General features: G+C 37.7%; 2 protein-coding genes across 9 annotated transcripts in view; one reads left to right on the forward strand and one right to left on the reverse strand.

Moving 5' to 3' along the window:
• The window catches only part of unm_hu7910 (un-named hu7910), a 65,065-nt gene extending 59,261 nt beyond the window's left edge, over positions 1-5,804 (reverse strand). For all 4 annotated transcript variants that reach the window (XM_066720261.1, XM_066720252.1, XM_066720244.1 and 1 more), the window contains exon 1: positions 5,625-5,804. In XM_066720261.1, the coding sequence (XP_066576358.1) occupies positions 5,625-5,667 (43 nt within the window). In that variant the 5' untranslated portion in view covers positions 5,668-5,804. The remainder of the gene's footprint in view (positions 1-5,624) is intronic.
• Positions 5,805-17,482: 11,678 nt separating this feature from the next.
• The window catches only part of LOC136766650 (sodium/potassium-transporting ATPase subunit beta-1-interacting protein 3), a 124,827-nt gene continuing 122,591 nt past the window's right edge, over positions 17,483-19,718 (forward strand). For all 5 annotated transcript variants that reach the window (XM_066720323.1, XM_066720293.1, XM_066720313.1 and 2 more), the window contains exon 1: positions 17,483-17,861. In XM_066720323.1, the coding sequence (XP_066576420.1) occupies positions 17,808-17,861 (54 nt within the window). In that variant the 5' untranslated portion in view covers positions 17,483-17,807. The remainder of the gene's footprint in view (positions 17,862-19,718) is intronic.

Consider the following 19,718-nt stretch of genomic DNA (forward strand, 5'->3'; position numbering starts at 1 on the left):
CTACCAGACTGCTAGCAATTGAGCAGGTTGTATTCCCAAGATCACCAGAATTATCCTAGATGAGATTGTGGTTTCTGTCCAAATTACTAGACAATCATTAAGCACAATCTGTCCCTACACTTTAAATGCATCTAAACATAAGGAAGCAGTGTGGTGTAGCGGTTAGAGCTCTGGATCCGGGGGTTGTGGGTTCGATCCCAGGTAGGGGACCCTTGAGCAAGGTACTGTACTTGGATTGCTCCAGTAAAACCCAGCTGTATAAATGGGTAATTGGATGTAACAAAAAGTCACCCCCGATAAGGGCATCTGCTGAATTTAATAATATCATAGCAGCTATTTTTATTCATGATACTGAAGTGTTAAACAGCATAGCAGAAGATGCATCTTAGTTATCAAGCATTAAGTTTCCATTTGTATGTATTCATACAAGAATAATACCACAAGTAATCCACAGCGATGCAAGTAATCAGATTTACTCAGTAGTGCAACAAATGATACAGGCCTAACCGTTTGCTTACAAAGCAAAATAGTTTGAATTTGTAATAGGTTACAGATTAAAAGCAACCCAAACAACACTGGTGGATATCCCCCAAAGCTCAGACTACAACTCCCTGGGTGAACATAAACAGATCTGTACAAGTTAATAACAATCTTTGATATGAAACTGAAGGTTTTACCAAGTTGCAATGGAACTGCAAAAATAGGGTTATCAAAAACAGACATGCAGTTTTAAATTACACATTTTATTTAAGGTTACACATCAATGCATTATTTTTGTTTCTTGTATATTGTGCCCAACAGAGAAGGATTAAAGTCCTTACAGATGGACTGTAACCTTTTCAATAGTGCTGTTTCCAAAGGTTCAAAGAGGTGTTCACTAGCTAGGTATTCAAAGGCTATTGTGAAACTTCAAAGACTCATGCACACATAATACGCAGTAAATAGTAGTGTGCATTCAATTACTATTACATTGATAGCAAGTACACCCCCCTATTACACACAGACAGGTCTTTATTTGCCATATATACACTCACCTAAAGGATTATTAGGAACACCTGTTCAATTTCTCATTAATGCAATTATCTAACCAACCAATCACATGGCAGTTGCTTCAATGCATTTAGGGGTGTGGTCCTGGTCAAGACAATCTCCTGAACTCCAAACTGAATGTCTGAATGGGAAAGAAAGGTGATTTAAGCAATTTTGAGCGTGGCATGGTTGTTGGTGCCAGACGGGCCGGTCTGAGTATTTCACAATCTGCTCAGTTACTGGGATTTTCACGCACAACCATTTCTAGGGTTTACAAAGAATGGTGTGAAAAGGGAAAAACATCCAGTATGCGGCAGTCCTGTGGGCGAAAATGCCTTGTTGATGCTAGAGGTCAGAGGAGAATGGGCCGACTGATTCAAGCTGATAGAAGAGCAACTTTGACTGAAATAACCACTCGTTACAACCGAGGTATGCAGCAAAGCATTTGTGAAGCCACAACACATACAACCTTGAGGCGGATGGGCTACAACAGCAGAAGACCCCACCGGGTACCACTCATCTCCACTACAAATAGGAAAAAGAGGCTACAATTTGCACAAGCTCAGCAAAATTGGACAGTTGAAGACTGGAAAAATGTTGCCTGGTCTGATGAGTCTCGATTTCTGTTGAGACATTCAGATGGTAGAGTCAGAATTTGGCGTAAACAGAATGAGAACATGGATCCATCATGCCTTGTTACCACTGTGCAGGCTGGTGGTGGTGGTGTAATGGTGTGGGGGATGTTTTCTTGGCACACTTTAGGCCCCTTAGTGCCAATTGGGCATTGTTTAAATGCCACGGCCTACCTGAGCATTGTTTCTGACCATGTCCATCCCTTTATGACCACCATGTACCCATCCTCTGATGGCTACTTCCAGCAGGATAATGCACCATGTCACAAAGGTCGAATCATTTCAAATTGGTTTCTTGAACATGACAATGAGTTCACTGTACTAAACTGGCCGCCACAGTCACCAGATCTCAACCCAATAGAGCATCTTTGGGATGTGGTGGAACGGGAGCTTCGTGCCCTGGATGTGCATCCCACAAATCTCCATCAACTGCAAGATGCTATCCTATCAATATGGGCCAACATTTCTAAAGAATGCTTTCAGCACCTTGTTGAATCAGTGCCACGTAGAATTAAGGCAGTTCTGAAGGCGAAAGGGGGTCAAACACAGTATTAGTATGGTGTTCCTAATAATCCTTTAGGTGAGTGTAGAATCAAAGTGATAAAAATTCTTCTGTCCAAGTTAGATTCCCATTTACCCAAAACAATAAGGCCTACACTTTTCTGTTTTGACTGTTAAAGCATATTTTTGCTTATTACTAATAACTACAAAGAATAACATCTGATTAAAGATTACAGCAGATTTTTTTAATTTTTTTTGCATTGTGAATTCTTTTGCGGCTACAATAAGTTACCTGCAATGCAAATTACTGTTTAAATATAACATCTAATGTGCATTTTCAAAAATGTATATTTTAGAAGTATAATCATTCAATGCAAAACAGGTTTTGAGTAGTGAATAAAGGTTACGTAATTTATATTACAATTAGTACAAATATTACTTAATCAGATATGAAGGTATGGTGATGTTGCCAACACATTCTTCAAATTAGCACGATCCTTGAAACTCATTCGGTAATGTGTTCTGACGCTGGGAAGGTTCAAACATACACTTTGTTGCAGCCCTACTTTTGAGTTAAAATTTAAATGAGTAAATGGTCTCATTCTGCAAGAAGAAACTAAACCATATTCTCTTCCACAAACACTACACATTTGGTGGGAAGTGATACTAGTAAGTGATATTTCAGCAATGGACAGCATTCAAACAGTCCTTTTGTGTCTTATTACAACTTAGTCAATGAGGATACATTGTCATTGATTTGTTTGCAAACCAAAATAGTGAACAAATGTAATTAACCAGGAAATTAAATCTGAGCTATACATTTAAATATTTAATAGTTTTTGTATAAAATTGCTAGATTCTATTGGGATCTTTTTTAATAAGCAAAATAAATCTCAAATTACAGTAAGATGTTTCTAGATAATTTTATAAGCATTGCTAATTATTTAAAAGTATTGAAAATGCACATTTTAGTTCAAGCATTTTTCATATTATAGCCTCCTTTAAATAAAATAAACATCATGTGAAATGTCATACTGACCACATAGAAAACACTGTGTGTGAGGAACTACTGGTAAAAAGTGCACAAGCACACATGAAGAGTAGCCACATCACCAAGTGTTCTATATGAAATGTAATGTGAAACACTTGTTTTTGCAATTCAATTAGAAACACATTTGCACTGCATCCCCAGCAAACTTCTGCTGCAGGGCAAAATTCTCCGCACCACATGCCATTACACACAAAGTACATGCATGTTACGTTTGCAAAGTAATATTGTTTGAAAAAGTGAATAGACAAAAAACAGCCTTGCACAAGCAGTCACACCAAAGTGTCATTTCATTTACCAGCTCCAATGTCTTCAACAGGTGAGCAGTGTTCATGGACACACTGAACGGTTGTACGCTGCAAGGAATAATTTGTGTACAAATTAATAAAACCAATTCAGTAAAGAAAAAAGGAATTCCACTAATTAGGCTACTGGAAACAGATGACCAAATAGTTTTGTACATGCAAACACAAAGGACTGAACTTCCTAAGAGATAGGAGTGTTATGTTGTCTTTTTATGAACTGACACACGTGCATCTCTGTTCACAGAATTCCAGGAAGTGATGCAATATTCAATTATTGCTTTTAATCCTATGTGTTCACAACTATCTTAAAATTAACAAATCACCTTTAAGTCTTACAAACTAAAGTTATTGGTTTCTTGTATATTCTTTAACATCCTAATTGGACTGATCACATTATCCTATACTGAAAGTTCCAATGCACATGATAGTTCTGTTCTTGCAGTCAAAACTGGTATATTATGAACATTGCCCACTTTACTGACCGACTTTAAAAAGTTATTTTAAGTTTACTTTCAAGAGAACTTTGACCTTCACTGGAAACGGAGATCACAAGAGTGTGGGCCAACTTGGAATGAAAAGCTCTGCAACCTGTCCAGTGCTGCCCAAGTAGCTGAATGAAAATGTGCAAAAGGTCATGGATAAATCAATATTAAAATGGCATTAGCTGCCATCAGTTCTCTATCAATGCGAGAGCGCCAATCATCAGGATTGAAATGTCTATCAGAACATAACAGAACATGTATGCCCATCTTTCAGAAACCAACAACACACCTGCACAACTCTTTGGTAAGTAAATAGTTAAGACTTTAGAGATCACTTCCCAATGTCAAAAAAAAGCTTCATATCAGAAAGGAAACCGTTCAAAAGACTTCTACAAATCCTCAGCACACACCTAACTAAATGAAACTGTAAAAAGTAACAGAAAGTAATAGAAACAATACAGGAATTAGCCTACACATTACACACCCATAGTTGATATAAATGTGTTTATTCAAAACCATGTAGGCTATCCTGGATAAAGACATTTAAAAGCCATAGCACACTGTTGTCAAAGTATGCTGTAATGTTACAAGGTTGCAAACATTTCAAATAAGCTCAAACATGCCCACAGCTAACTATTATCAGTTAACACCATCAGAGGGTCAATGCAATCTCTCAGTTCTTCGGTTTTTATGATTCAAAAGCTAACATGCCTGCGTTGCAAAAAGAAAAAGATGGTGAAGTAGCGCTCATGCACCAGCTTCCGTGCTTATCTTACACAAACAAGTAGCGTGGTTATTAACGGCCTGTCCCACCCTCTACACGACGCAAGACAGTACGCTTTCAACATCGAGCTCTGCAATACAGAAAGACAGAAGACATGTCCAATGCAGACAGAGACAACATCTGCTATCGCACAGGGGTGGGAGAGCACGGTGCAGCACTACGGCAGTCAATAAGTGATCTTCCCCGGGGGGTCCAATAAAGCCACGTGTAACCCCGCCCACCGCCGCGCACACTCCCTCCTGCGCCGCCGGGGCATCGCAATCCAGCCCGGGCAGCGGAGCACGTCTGCGTCCCCCCTCGGTTATGCAATACAACGCATTTTCATTTAGGGACACTGCATGGGAGTTTGCTTGTCCCCCCCCCCCAAAAAAAAATCAACATTATTCTAAAGTCGCTTTGATTTTAAATCCTCATAAACCGTGCATGCACATTGAAGCACCGAATTAGCTATGGCTATGCGGGATGATCTCCAGCCCAATTGTCATTTCCATAGTCAAATAAGCCTTTCACTAAACCAACCCCCTCTGCAGACGTAGTCTCCTATAACATCAATCTGAAAGGACACCCATTACACAACTACAGCGCTTCGGGTCGCCCGTGTCATATAAGAGCTCGCATGTGTGCAGCTTTTCTCCCTGGGATGCTGTTTTCACACGGATTCATGGCAGGGCAGGCAGGCAGGCACCGGAGCACGGATGCGCGACACTGGATGATCCGGAGCAGTTTGCATGAATGAGCCGACAGAAATATGCTCAGCCTGATTCGCTTTCGCAGGCCGTGTGCTGCGCGCTGCAGCCGAGGATGCAAATCCCGCAGGAAAATGTCATTTCGAGCAGCACCGACCTTTCTTCGCAGTGTGTCCTCTCGGGTTTTTCTTGGGAGCCATGGCAGTTCAAACTCACAGGCGCAGCGACTCGAAACTCAATCAACTTGGCTTCCTCACTCCCGACCTAACGCATCCCAGGAAAATCAAATCCCTACGCCTTCCTCAACCAAACCCCTGAGCAAACCGTGCCCTGTTGAGTGGCTCCTGGGCGCTCCAGTGGGAAGGCGTCCGGGTCCTGAGAGGCGGGGCGCCGCGGCGGGGCAGCCAATCCGGGCGCGGAGGTGGCTGCCTGATTGAATCGTGTGGAGCGCCGCGGGCTGGGGCCGCCTCCTCCGCGGTGTTGTGTTTTTTCCAGCCCTGGACGTGGCAACTTGGAAGAGGGCTTTCATCGCGAGAATTTGAGCCCTAGTTCGTGTCAGCATTTAGGATCGCAATTATCGTCAAAATGAAATACCGAATAAGTACTGAAAAGCAATGTTGCGATTGGAGGACAGTCAGTGTTATAGAACTCAAAACGCCGGTAGCTAGGTGATAGATGCATTGTTAGCGGGAATGAAAAGAATCAAAACTGGAATGGTATCGGATTATTGTACATGTGTCAGTATTTCGTGTGGGTATTTTTCATGAACATTATTTCTGCAGGCGAGAATTAACTAGGATTTACAAGGTCAATATGCTTCTGTATATTTTTGGGCACAGGAACAATTATCTTCAGGTTAACACCCGCCCCCATCATTCCTATATATATATATATATATATATATATATATATATATATATATATATATATATATATATATATATATATATATATACTTAGGCAACTAATTTACATTTTTAAATTAACAGTTGGTTCACCACGCTAATTATAACAGAAAATTCCCCTCAGTTATTGTAAAACCGGATCACTATTCCTGCTACCAAACTGACCGAGCAAATAACTGTCCAGGAATACTTATTTGATTAAGACGTGTATAGGTAGTCATAACAATATATTATTCTAAAACGACTATAGACTTTAAGATAATAAAAATATGATCATCAGTATGAAATACTCTTTTTGTATATATATAATGTCTGTGTGTGGGTATATAGATAGATACACACATATAATGCATTGAACACAGTGACTGACAATTTATATTATTGTATGTATCTCCAGCATTAACATTGTAGCACAATTTTATAAATATATATTTTTCTCATCATGAATGTCTCCTTTTATTTGCAATAATTTTATGTGCAGATTCCTTGTCCTTCCAGCAACTGAAGCTGATTGAATGACACCATGCACAGTAACCACCTGAAAGTGAAGCAGCCAAATAAAACATATCATTCAGTCCCCAAAAGCATATCAAATAAAACTGAATATATTTATCCTGAAATAAATATTTAAGTCTATAATCATAGACTGAATAAGGAGAGCTTGCGGTGTGCACAAAGTCTCAGAATAATTCACACTTTATCGGTGATAAGATATAAGAGATGACATTTTCATAGGAGACTGTTTAGAAGATCATTTGTGCAATCTCTGTGTTAACCTATTCACGTACATAAAATGAGGGTAGCAACCACAAAACAATTTACAGTCAAAACAATCACTGATACCATTGTGGGCACTCCACAGTCCTGGCGGTAATTGTACACACTCTTGACTCACTCTTGAGCAGACAGGCAGTTTGGAGATTGTTTCCTGAGATGCATATCTTATAGACAGTATGACTATAAACCTGTTTTGACTGGCTTATTTATTTATTTGGATAATTTTCAGTGATAGTTTCCAGTGTTCATAATGGCCATTAAAACCCACACCTGTTTACTGTACAGTATAGGTTTCCTCAATATTTTAATTTCTTAGAGCTCTGATGACTAAGATTGTATATATTGAATAAAATGCTTTCTTGTTGTCAACAAAGCCCAGGCACAGAGGAAGCTCATATTCTCTTTCCAATACATCTCTTACAACTTGAATATGATCCATTGTGTTATATCCACTTCTGAATCCCGCTTGTTCTGTTTGATGGGCGCAGTCCATGCGTATTGAAGGCGGTTTGTTCATATCTTTGTAAATACTTTGTATAAGATGAGAAGTAGACTAATGGGCCTATAGTTCTTCGGATCTAATTTGTCTCCTTTCTTGTGAAAGAGAAAGACAGTTATATTGTTCCATTTATCTGGTATTTGTTTAAAGGTTCAGCCAGAATCTTCTCCATTTCTTCTCCAGCTTCTTTTAGTATCTGGACTGTAATTCTATAATCTCCAGGTGTTTTTCACATTTTCATCTTTATGGCATAGCCTAATTCTTCTGATATTTCACTTGTGATCACTGAGACCTTTTTTTTTCCTATACTGCTGTCATCATTACTGTTTTTTATTGTTGTTTCAATCAGGTTGTTATTAAACTTTATTACATCTTCATTAATACATTTTCTTATGGCTTTGTAATTCATTTTTGATTTGGGTTTTGCCTGTATTTTCTTTCTTTTCTTTTCTTCATATGTTCTCTCTCTTCAGATATTTTTTTTATCATCTTGTGATGTGCTAGTTCCTCCAAATTTTCTTTCAATTTCCATGGTATCACTTGATATTTTATCACATAACTGCAATGCATTTTGGTCTTCTTGTTGGTAATAAAGTGCACTAAATCAGTTTTTCATTTCAAATGTGTACACTGCATTGATAATTTCTGAGGTTCATGATGTCAATTGACTTCATTGTGGTTTCATTAGTGTTCTAACCCTTCTGTGGTCGCTTCGAGTATTGAACCTGTTTAGGACAGTGCGGTCTTCTATTATTTGTAATATATGAATACTACGTGCCACAAATGTATAGGAATTTTAAATGCCGCAATTCAAATAGATATTATACACTGTATATTGCTTTCCCTCTTGCTGCTCCACAGTAGTCTAACTAGCATTAGAATTAGTGCTGAGCAAATGTGTTTTCAGATGATAGACAAGAAGTCACCATAAAGTGATGAATGAAACCTTTTCACTGAGTAGATACTTCAAATGAGTGACGACTGAGTGACTTTATTTAATAAATAGGCATACTGCTGTTCCAGTTATAATTCCTGCAGCATTTATTTTTTCACACAGTGTTCATTACATCTTCTATTATAAGACCCAAGGGATATGTAATTAGTTTCACAAATGTGTTGTACAACACATCACACAGTGGTTTAATTAGGGTTCATATTAAATATTTAGAAAACAGAAAGTACATAATTTTTTAAAAGATGGAGAAGAAGCAATAAAAAGAAAGAAAATATAGAAAGAGAGAAAGATAAAATGCTAAAATACTCAGGCATTCAAATTCAAAGCACTAAAGGGCACCCCCCTATTTAAAGGACATTCTTATTGAATATACTCCAGGTCTATTAATTAATGTATATTAATACAGAACATCAAATACACACATACAGGCAAACATTAAAATGTATGGTGAGAGATTTTAATGTATTCACTGTCCCTAGTAAAAGTATTGACATTGATTAATTCTGTTAAACCCATTTAAAAGAAATCTCAAGCTTGTCTTCACTTCAACATGCGAGAGAAGAAAACCTGGCACAATGCAAGTGTCCTCAAAATAAATTTACCAGGAAACAGGCATTATATTTCACTGAGCTGCAGTACTATAATTACTTGGACATGCCAGACATGACTGCTTATACAGCTTTGGTGTGCCTTGAAACAATTGTTAAATTGTTAAACCTACAGATGACAAGTTCAGTGAGTCCCCTAACCATATTCTCATATTTTGATATTGCAGATGACTATACATTTTTAACAGTTTCACAAAAGTCAATCAATTAAAGTTTTATTTGGTATATCTGCCTTCTCAAGGTAAACCATTAGGCACAGAAGAAAGAAAAACAAAAACTCCACTGTTATAGAGGAAAATAAATCTCTGGGGGTCCAATGCTTAAGGCCTAGGCCTAATGGTTACCTCCCCTCCAGGCAGTATAAATCATGAAACAAGCAGCATGAAGATTAGAAATGTCTTCAATGGTGCTGCTATCCATGGTGTTCCCTCTTGTGGGGGCGCCTCTCCAACCCTCTGGGGGGGCTGACCACATCAGCCCTCAGGGGTGGGAGATGGGTGCCTTGAAAGATATTGTCTTCATTTAGCCAATTTCTAAGATATTTCTATGGTATAGCTATGGCATTGTTTGTATTTATAGACTAATATAGTTGTATGTAGTCTATGTAGCTGTGAAAATAAACTTGGTGTCATCGGATGATATTACCTAATGGGAGCATGTCTAATGAAAAGAGTATAGGACAGAGAATGGATCCCTATGGTACTCCGCACTTAATCTCAGATACATTTTAGCAGGTGGCAGTTATCATTAATCTGTACAAATTGGAGTCTGCTTGTAAGGTGTGACTTAGGAAAGCTGACAAGGTTTTCAAAGCGGTGCATCAGTATCCGATGATCAGTTGTGTTGAAAGCTGCATTTAAATCTAAGAAAATAATAACAGTAACATGCCCTAGATCAGAAGACTGAAACACATCATTTGGTAGAGCCGTTTCAGTGCTTTTCAGCAAAAGCGAAAACCTGTTTGGAATATTTCATAAATGTTATTAGTGTTAAGAAAAATTTGCAATTGGTGGGCAACTGCTTGCTGTATAACCTTAGACAGAGTGATGATTTTAGATAGATTTAAGATTTGCATCTGCATTAGATTTTTTAAGGGGTGGTTTAACTACTGCAACCTTAAAGGACAGAGAGGTGTTAATATTATGTAATTTATAAGAAATCAATGGTAGAGATTCCTTTAGCAGTTTAGTATGTATGGTGCAGTAGTGGTTTTCTCTAAGCAAAAAAGTGGATTCCTGGTTGTTCACCTAATTCAATAATCATTTCAAAATGTTCAATATAAATTTAACACAAATGTTTTGATCATCCCCGCGACCCTCACCAGGATAAGCGGTTTCAAAAATAGATGGATGGATGTTTTGATCACTGTAAATCTTTCAACACGTGTTCTGAGCAGTGTTCTTTATTTTCCAGCATCAACTGGAAAACTGACAATGTGCTCCAGACAAACTGTGGTCTGGAGCAGCAGGAGGTACGCCAGAGCCGGCACAGTTCGAATCCAAACGGGGGCTCACACACAACTATTACCACTATAGTTGAAAAACAGTAAACACACACACAGTAGTAGGATCCTTGAATCAGCTAGCTGCTACTAGCAACCAAATTAGTAGCCACAACAGCCTTCTCTACTACTCCACAAATAAATAGATTAAAAAAATATATATGGATGTGCTGTAGAGATTTTACAAGAATTACACACAAACCTGGACAAGCTTACGTTTCTCAATAAAGGCAAGTTTTAACTCAATGTTTATAATGCTGTGGGTGGGAAGGGTTAGTCTGTTTGATTAATAGGTGTGTCTCAGGTTTGAAAAGGTTGGGAACTGTAATTAAATTTATTTACAAACAACTTATTCAATGTACACCCATTCAAATGAGTATATGATACCAATTTACAACCCCTATTGGTTGAAATATACATACAAACCATATTTACTGGAAACGAAAACCTGTGTCTGTCTCACATTAACCCTAGCCTGCTGAATCATACTGTAACTCTAAAGTTATAAAGGCATAATATTCCTATACTAAATCAAAACAAGTCTTACTGAAGTCCTAAATCCAGAGAAAAGTAAATAACTGAAATAAGGAATAATTACTTAATTTTCCTGCAGTGGGCACTGTTTTTTGGTTTGCTTTGTTTTATTTAAATTAAGCAGATTTATGTACTAACTTTCTACCATGAGCAAACTCCCATACAATTAACTAAACATTAAGTAAACACAATTGGACAGAAGAACTTGTAAGTGTACAGTATACAATGATTGTATACAGGGTCTTAGTTCTGAGTAAGCCAGAGTTAGAGTATTTGTTTCCTGAAGAAAAAGCTGCTATGGCTGTGAGAGAAGAGTTTGCATTTTCTTCCTTTGAAAAAAAACAACAACCTTCCACTCATCCCAGAGGTAATCTATGGGATTAAGTTCAGAACACCATATTTTGTGACATGACCTTATTGTATTGGTAGATGGATGCATCCTAAACAAAATTCTACCAATGAACACTGTTGCCCAAAATATTAAGTTATATTTATGATAAGAACTCTGAAATGTGACTAATCCCCAGTTTGTTAATTAGTCCACATGGATGTTACATCAATTTAAACCTCCAGAAGTAACAGTTTCACCTTATTTTGCTGCACCACCAGAAGGTGTTTATGCAACGCCCCCGAATGAGGCCATTGAGGCCTCTTTTTCCAATAATCATTTATTCACAATTTAAAATTAAAGATAGAATTAAAGAAAAAAATCCCTTAAATAGCTTGACTTTTTTCTCTTGTGGTAGTGATTACACCATCTTCTCATGCATAGTCCTCATTGATGATCCAACACATTCAACTTTTATATACTTAAAATAAAAATAAAAACATAAAACCAGATCAGATAATCATTGTCTCTTCAGGCACTGCTTGCTTTCCAAATGCAGCCACGGTCTGGGTCTAAACCCCACTGACTCTCCTACTTGCTCTACTAATCTCATGCCCAGGATATATATACCTCTGTAGTCATGGAAACAGCGGCACCTGAAGATCAATCAGTGTAGCCAATTAATTAAAATGCACAAGGTCATTACATCTTTACATTCTACTCATATCATTATTTCAAGCCATTTGTCACTGATGACATGATCGGCCAAACCATCCTTTGCAGTATTCAGACCAAGTATCAGTTTGGAACAGCTTCTTGGCATATATCTCTATATGGGAATTGTGCAAATGACAAATGTAAGGACCTAATGGGAAACTGGGACACCCTATAGGCCTGAAGCAAATGTCCTACTCAGAGGTCGATTTGAGAATCTGGTGACTGTGATCTACTTCACTGATAACAGTGAAGAATCTGACATAACAAAGGAGGATAAAATGTGAAAACTTAGACCATTGTAGCAACACAGACAGAATTTGCATCAAGTCACAGCCGGAGAATGTCAGTCAGTGGATTAAATTGTGGTGCCATAGAAAGGCAAACGCGGCCTCAGAATTGACATGGCTGGACAACCTCAAGTGTGGTTTTTGTTTTGACCAGAGTTCAGCAAAAGAAAGTAGGTCTGCAACTGGTGTGTCTGGTGATGTTGTGCCAACATCCACTTTGCCATCAGGATAAAACTACAAGGTATACGTTGGCAGATATTTCATATCTCCCCTATTCATTCAAAAGCTAACATAGAAGGACATTAGACATTAGTTGGTACTATTCATATGAATCGCTCGAAGAACTACTAGTTGAAAGCTGACAAAGAACCACAATGGCAGGTAAGAGGCTCTTACGGCTGGAGCACTGAAACCACGAACAGCATCTTGGTTTGACAATAAGGCTTAATTTCTTGGCAATCAACCACAGAACAAAGTTAAGTGCTGGGATAGAAAGCATTAGAGATATGTTGACCTCACAAGGCCAGCAATAGTAGATGAATACAATAGATTAATGGGGGACTCTGGTCCACTCAACATGCTCTGTACATTAGATTAGTTCTTCCTGAGGTTCTGCAGGTACTTATACCATGACTGTGATCAGCACATTGCTTCTCTATTGGAGGCAGCAAAACAGGTGGGCCATGGCCTTTGTATGCCATTCAGATGATGACAACTAAATGTTACTGCCACTGGACATGGAAAGGCTAAAAAGGAGCTTCCATCTCACTGTGCAGCAGCAACTACACTGAAAAGAAAGATTACAAGATACTGTCCTACTGGTGCATGGATGGCTACAACCACATTTTAAATTGGCAAGAAACCCTGAAGTCCTGTAAAATGTGCCCTCAGGCATTCTCCTATGTGCAGTTCGGAAACTGCAAAGTTTATCTTTGCATAAACAAAAGCAGAAACTGCTCCACCATACAAAATAAGATTGTGAAGTGTTACCAAGTGGATTTATGGTCCCCCAGGGGTAGGATTGGGGACCACATGCTAGAATTGAGTGAAAGAGAGAACTGAATTGAAAAGCATATTTTTAGAATATATTTATATATAATGTTATAAATATTTATATATTCAATCTTTTGTATTTATTTTCCACATAAAGCTACCTTTTTTCATGTATTTATTTCAGTGAAAACATGTTTCTCAAAACACCCTAACACAAAATCTGGCTTGTGATGTGTGATATCCCTTTAGAGCTTTACTCCACACTATTTCCCAGTTGTGAGATTGTACATAAGTTAAGATAATAGTAATTCCCATCTCAGGCTACCTGCGGGTTGAATCATTCAGTGATAGCAGCCATAGAGGGTTTACTGAATCCTTACAATTTTCCATCAGGAATTACTTTGCAATATGCAATAATAATAATAAAAAGAAATGTTTCAGATGTTTCTGAGCGTGCTGTTATAATATAAATGCAGCAAAAATCAATTTACTATACCATACTGCAATATTTACATATGTCAACTTCTACCATTCACCTAAAAATGTCCTTGCCCTCACCAAAGAGAAATACGATATAAAAACATAATATAATAACATTCAAATTCTTTCAGTTGTTCACTATTTAATTTAGACTTGCAAACTATATGTGTTATTTGGAAAGCTTTCACCAGAGAGTTTCAATTAGTCTGCAATGAGTCACAAGATCATGTACTGTATAAATAGTTTGCTGACACCCAGTATCTTGTGGTTGCCTTTGGGGTTAGAAGAAGTGATTTTACAAGAAGTATCTCTATATATCTCGCTCTCATTCTCTCTGTCTCTCTCTGTGTATCAATTTCAACATTTCAAAGGACTTGTTACATTACAATCCAAGTAATTTGTCATATTTTCAAGTTTATGTTAGGGAAAAAAAGCCTATGGGCATATTATCTGTTATTTGATATTTTTAACAGCTTTACATAACAGACCTGGTGCTTCCTGGTGTTGTGAGGACAAGCTAATAGAAACTTGTATGATTAATCTGACTGGAAATAAAAGCCCCACAGCTAACAGTGCTATTATTGAATATTCCAATTGTGCAAGTTTTGAATTTGTATTTGGTAAGATGCTTATGAAGGTCAGAAGTCACAACTCATTATGTATATTAAAACATTTAAAAACAAATATAATTAATATAAACAGCATAACAGTGAATTAAACTACAATAGTGGTCTGATGTTTTAAGTGTCTTGCTGGGTATTAGAAAAGGCATATATAATGCCCCGTGCTTCAATTTTGCATTGAGCCTTTAAAAATGTCTTTCCTTAGCATCCTATCTGATTATATTTCTATATATGTTTGTGAATTTTCACCTTTTTGTTGTTGTTGGTTGTTTTTATTGTAATCTTACCCTTTGATCTCAGATGAAATCCAATAACATATTTTGGGAATACAATGTGAATGTTATTGGCTTGTATTAATATAATCAGGCATGTAAGCTTCAATTTGAATTTATAATGACTACTACTACTTCTCAATTACTACAGCTACCACTTCCAGTAATAACATTCATAACAGTATATTGAAGATGAATACTTAATTTCCCATCTTGCATCATACAATACGAAAGCTTCTACCATGATGAATAGAATTAGATTAAGAGGAACACATGACAAATACCCGGCACTGTGATGCAACATTTATAGAATGTTCAATGCTTTAGAAATAAAATGATACTGTTTGGTAAATGAGCGGCACAATTACAATAGAAATATTAGGGGAGGAAAAAAACTATAAAATGATCATAATTACATACGTTTAGCAGCAGTGTACACAGAATTGTAACACCATCTTCAAGGAATACAAAGTAGCTATTAAATGATGGTGCACTTTGAGTGTTGTGCCAGGGCATGAAGAGTACCTTGCCAGGGAAGGTTGTCCTCTTAACACTAGAGGGCACTATGGCCTGCTGAATCTCTCACCATTTCTGGACTGCATTTACGGAGAGTTAAAGCCCAGATAGAGATTATAGGTGTCACTGCAAAATAACGTGGTGTAGTGCTGTTGTAGCAGTGAGGGAATTGTGGGGGTGGGCACTTAATACAGCCAGGGAGAGAAAACAAACATACAGACAACAAGCAAACAAATAAACAAACCAACCAACCCACGTCCAAACAGAGCAGCAACATTACCAATAGCAACACACACAGGCCATGGATTCTGTGAGGGAAGCAGATTCAATTCTGAATATGTAGATTTTGTTTGGTAATCAAGTTGGTTTGTAGTGTCTTTTTGTCCTACAACCAAACAGGTTCAATGTGTTTTCATGTTAAAATAACCCCCAAATTAAGAAAAACATTGAATCTAATATGTTGTCATTGTCATGAGTCTTGTATATTAAAAACTGTATTTGTTTGTCTGCACTGTTGACCTTATTCCCTACCAAAAGCCTCCATAAGTTCGACCGTCTTTGACATGTATATTTTGAGCCTACTTGTCACTTCCCCTTTTGCCAGTTGCTTCTCTTAATTTCAAGGACTTCTAATGAATAAAGAGTTTTCAGTTCCTTCTAATACTCACTTAGCAGAAGAATGTTAAAGTGATAAATAGTTTAAGATATATTTGATGAAAGCTTTGACCAAGAACAAATGGCTTTGATATAAATATATTTTGCATACTTCTAACTCCACATCAGATTTCCAATGCAGTGTATACAACCTCTACTTGAAATAAACAATGCTATGAAGTTCACTTATTGTTATTTTGATAAGTATCAGTAACATCACTAAAGGCTGGAAAATGTTAATATGTGCGTAGAGACCCCAAATCCCAATGTAATTAACTGTAGTGCATGAAAAAGCTCTAGCAGTACAAATTAGAATGATTTGTAACTGGTGTTCACTCACTCACTCAATACTAACAACATCTATCAACAATGGTGTTATCTGTTTTAATCTTCAGGGTACAAAATCATGTTGGTGGCAAAGTGATGTTACAAGCCTGATTCATCTAAACAAATCTCTTGTTTACCAACACTTTTTTCCCATCCACTTGTTTACTGGAAGGAATTATTATTTTTAAGATTTGTGATTGATCTGGTTGTGTATGTTGGCAAATTTCATGATGTCATATCCAAGACTGTACAGTACTTATACTGGGCTCTACTCTTCTTTTTTAATTTCCATTATTCTTTCTAATTGAAATAATTTGTGAGTAATCTTTATGGTTTAGGCATTCCCTCATCTGAACAAATGCTTTCTAGCTGCGGCTTTCCCATCATGTCAGCTTGCGCCTCTAGCTGTGTTTTTAATGTTGAGATTTTATGTAGATTTGAAATTGGAGCTTGTAATTAAACCTTAGATAATCGAACATCCAGTGTTTCATTTTGTTTGCCCCCCTCCTTCCCATCACCCATGTCTATTCACATAGCTACAAGTTCCCCTTCATTTGTGGACTTAATTCCATTGAGAAACACATCTGTTGCAGTTACCCTTACTTATGCATAACCGGGGGATAATAAGGACTAATTATGAGAACAATCACTTTATGTTATCTGCTTCTTTGGACCTACCTTAAACTACTGTGTGTTGTACTTGTAGGGCAAAACAAAGAGTAGGAGAATAACAAAAGTTAAGGGTGACCAGGAGATATACATATATATATATATATATATATATATATATATATATATATATATATAGTAATCTTGTAATGAGTCACCATATTATTCCAATCATAATAGTATACATTGCACATAATTGTATATATGTATGTATGTATGTATGTGTGTGTGTATGTATGTGTGTGTGTGTGTGTGTGTTGGTGACTTCACAGCACAAATATCCTTTTTTAAATGTAGGTCCTTAGCTACACTGCCCTCCCTTTGTAGGTTGCTATGCATGTGGATTTCCCTCCATTGTGAAACAGTCACTCCCACCCAAAGCGTCAGGCGCGCTGCCTGAATCCCATCCAGGCCATTGAAGTTGCGCTGCAGACACCAGCTCCCCATTCACCTCCTGTGAGCACAACTGCGCTGGGATCGCTCGGGCTTCCTCCAAAACACCCCGAACCAGACATGCACAGGGAGAAACGTGGGATTTGCTCCAACACATCTGCTGGATTTCCTTAAAAGCCTGCTATCTGTTTGAACTTTTGCATTGACTATAAATACATGGAGCAGCCCGGGTCTCTATCTCTGTGATTCGTGCTGTATTCGCCCGCAGCCCGCTCAAACGTCGCTTGTGTGTGTTGCTGAACATGGGTTGTTGCACGGGCCGCTGCACGCTGATCTTCCTGTGCACTTTGCAGCTGGTGAGTGAGGATGCTTTTTGTAAATCTCATTGTTACAAGCGGGGAAGCCCCCCTGGATATTTTGTAGCGGCGCAAACGCACCACACCACGCTGTATCCGGCTAGGTGGTGGTACTATGCGATTCATGTTTTCTAGATGACATCACACGTTTCTTATTTGTTTGCAATAGCAGCAATGCTATAGAAACAAGTGTTCACACGTCGGAAACAGCACGCCGCTCGCACCTAGGAGAGGACGGCGTTTCTCACTCAATTACAGCACAAGTAGCACATTCGGGTTTGAGTCCTATTTATTGTCTTGAATGGGCTTGGGTAGATCAGCAACTTTTAAGGACAAAATGTGCAATTATTTGAACTTGTATGTTTTCCCATCTACGAGAGATCCATTCACCAATTCGACACTTCTCGTTAATCAGACATGTATCTGTGAAATATCGTAGAGAAAATGTTGCACTGTTGTTGATATGCCGAGTTTGTGGCCAGGCTGCCGCTGACAGTGATGGCAGTATTATGCTAATGTGACCGTTTGTCTCCAACAATACAATACAATACAATACAGCAACAACAAAACAGCATGCAATGTATCAAAAGACTGAAAAACCGAATTGTTCCATTCCATGTATCTTTCTGAATCATTTGAAATATTCCAGTAACTCTTGTGGACACAGAAGAAACATGCCAAAGCAGATTTGATCGTTTTCATGTTTAGTTTGTGTATTGATGAAGAATACATCATGCGGATGCAAATGCTATTCAAAGTATTCGTCTTGGAGGAATTAGTCTTATTATCTTAAGCCTTGACAGTAATATTATTAGCAGTTATACTGGTCAGTATTTGAAGTGGTACTGGTTACTATGATCATATCTTGCAGTGGTTCCTTTGTGTACAGGGGCAGTAATGCAAAGACAAGTACAGTAGTTCTCCAAAATGAACAGGGCTTTGCTTTGGCTTTACAGCAGCTGTTTTATGTGCCATTAACTGCACTATTAATTGAACATGTATTATTGTAATATTTGTATGTCTTTGTTACAGAGAATAATTAAATCCTCTCATTAATATGAAGCATCACAATATGATGAAGTCACATCATTTATATTTATTTTAAAAGCAATTAGTTACAGGTCGCACATTAATACAGAGTGACTCATTCAGATTCACTTTCATGGTCTTCTTTGCCAGCAGGGGAAATGGGTTTCTTTCTTGTGATTCAAATATATCACTATGTTTTATAAATGCAGAGCAGCTAGAGCGCTCTTGCTACACTCTTGCTACACAAGATGCCTATGAACTAGTCTTTGAATACTGGTAGGGTGCTTCTTCAAACATGCATTTGTACACATATTAATGGCCCTGGTTAAACTTTGATAGACCTAATGTCTGTATTATACTATGGCCTCGTTCTGAAGGGAATGTATTTTTTCATCTGGTGGCTGTATCAAATGCATCCCCTCCTCAAATACTACAGTAATGTACATTGTCTTGTACATTCATGCTCTGTCTGAATTTGAGAGAGCATTTCTAGTGCATTTGTAGACTTTTTTTTGTAGGTTGTGTGTGTAGCTCAGCTAAGAAATTATGTTGCTGTCGGATGAGAAGTTATTACAGAATGCCAGCCTGAGGATAGTATTGATTGACTTGATAAAGCCTTCACAGTAGTAAGAAACAATAAGGATTTGTGGTACAATAAGGATGTCCTAGAGTTTCCAACACAAAATGCACAATTCAATAGCTTCAGTAAAGTATTTAAAAGGTCCTTCTGCTTCAGACTGGGTTGCCATTAACTGAACTGTGTATTTCTTTTAAAGGGGAGAAAGCACTGAATAGTTAATTTTTTCCAGCTTGCAGCATTGCATTTGC

The sequence above is a fragment of the Amia ocellicauda genome, chromosome 2 (genome assembly GCF_036373705.1).
Source record: "Amia ocellicauda isolate fAmiCal2 chromosome 2, fAmiCal2.hap1, whole genome shotgun sequence".
Taxonomy (NCBI): domain Eukaryota; kingdom Metazoa; phylum Chordata; class Actinopteri; order Amiiformes; family Amiidae; genus Amia; species Amia ocellicauda.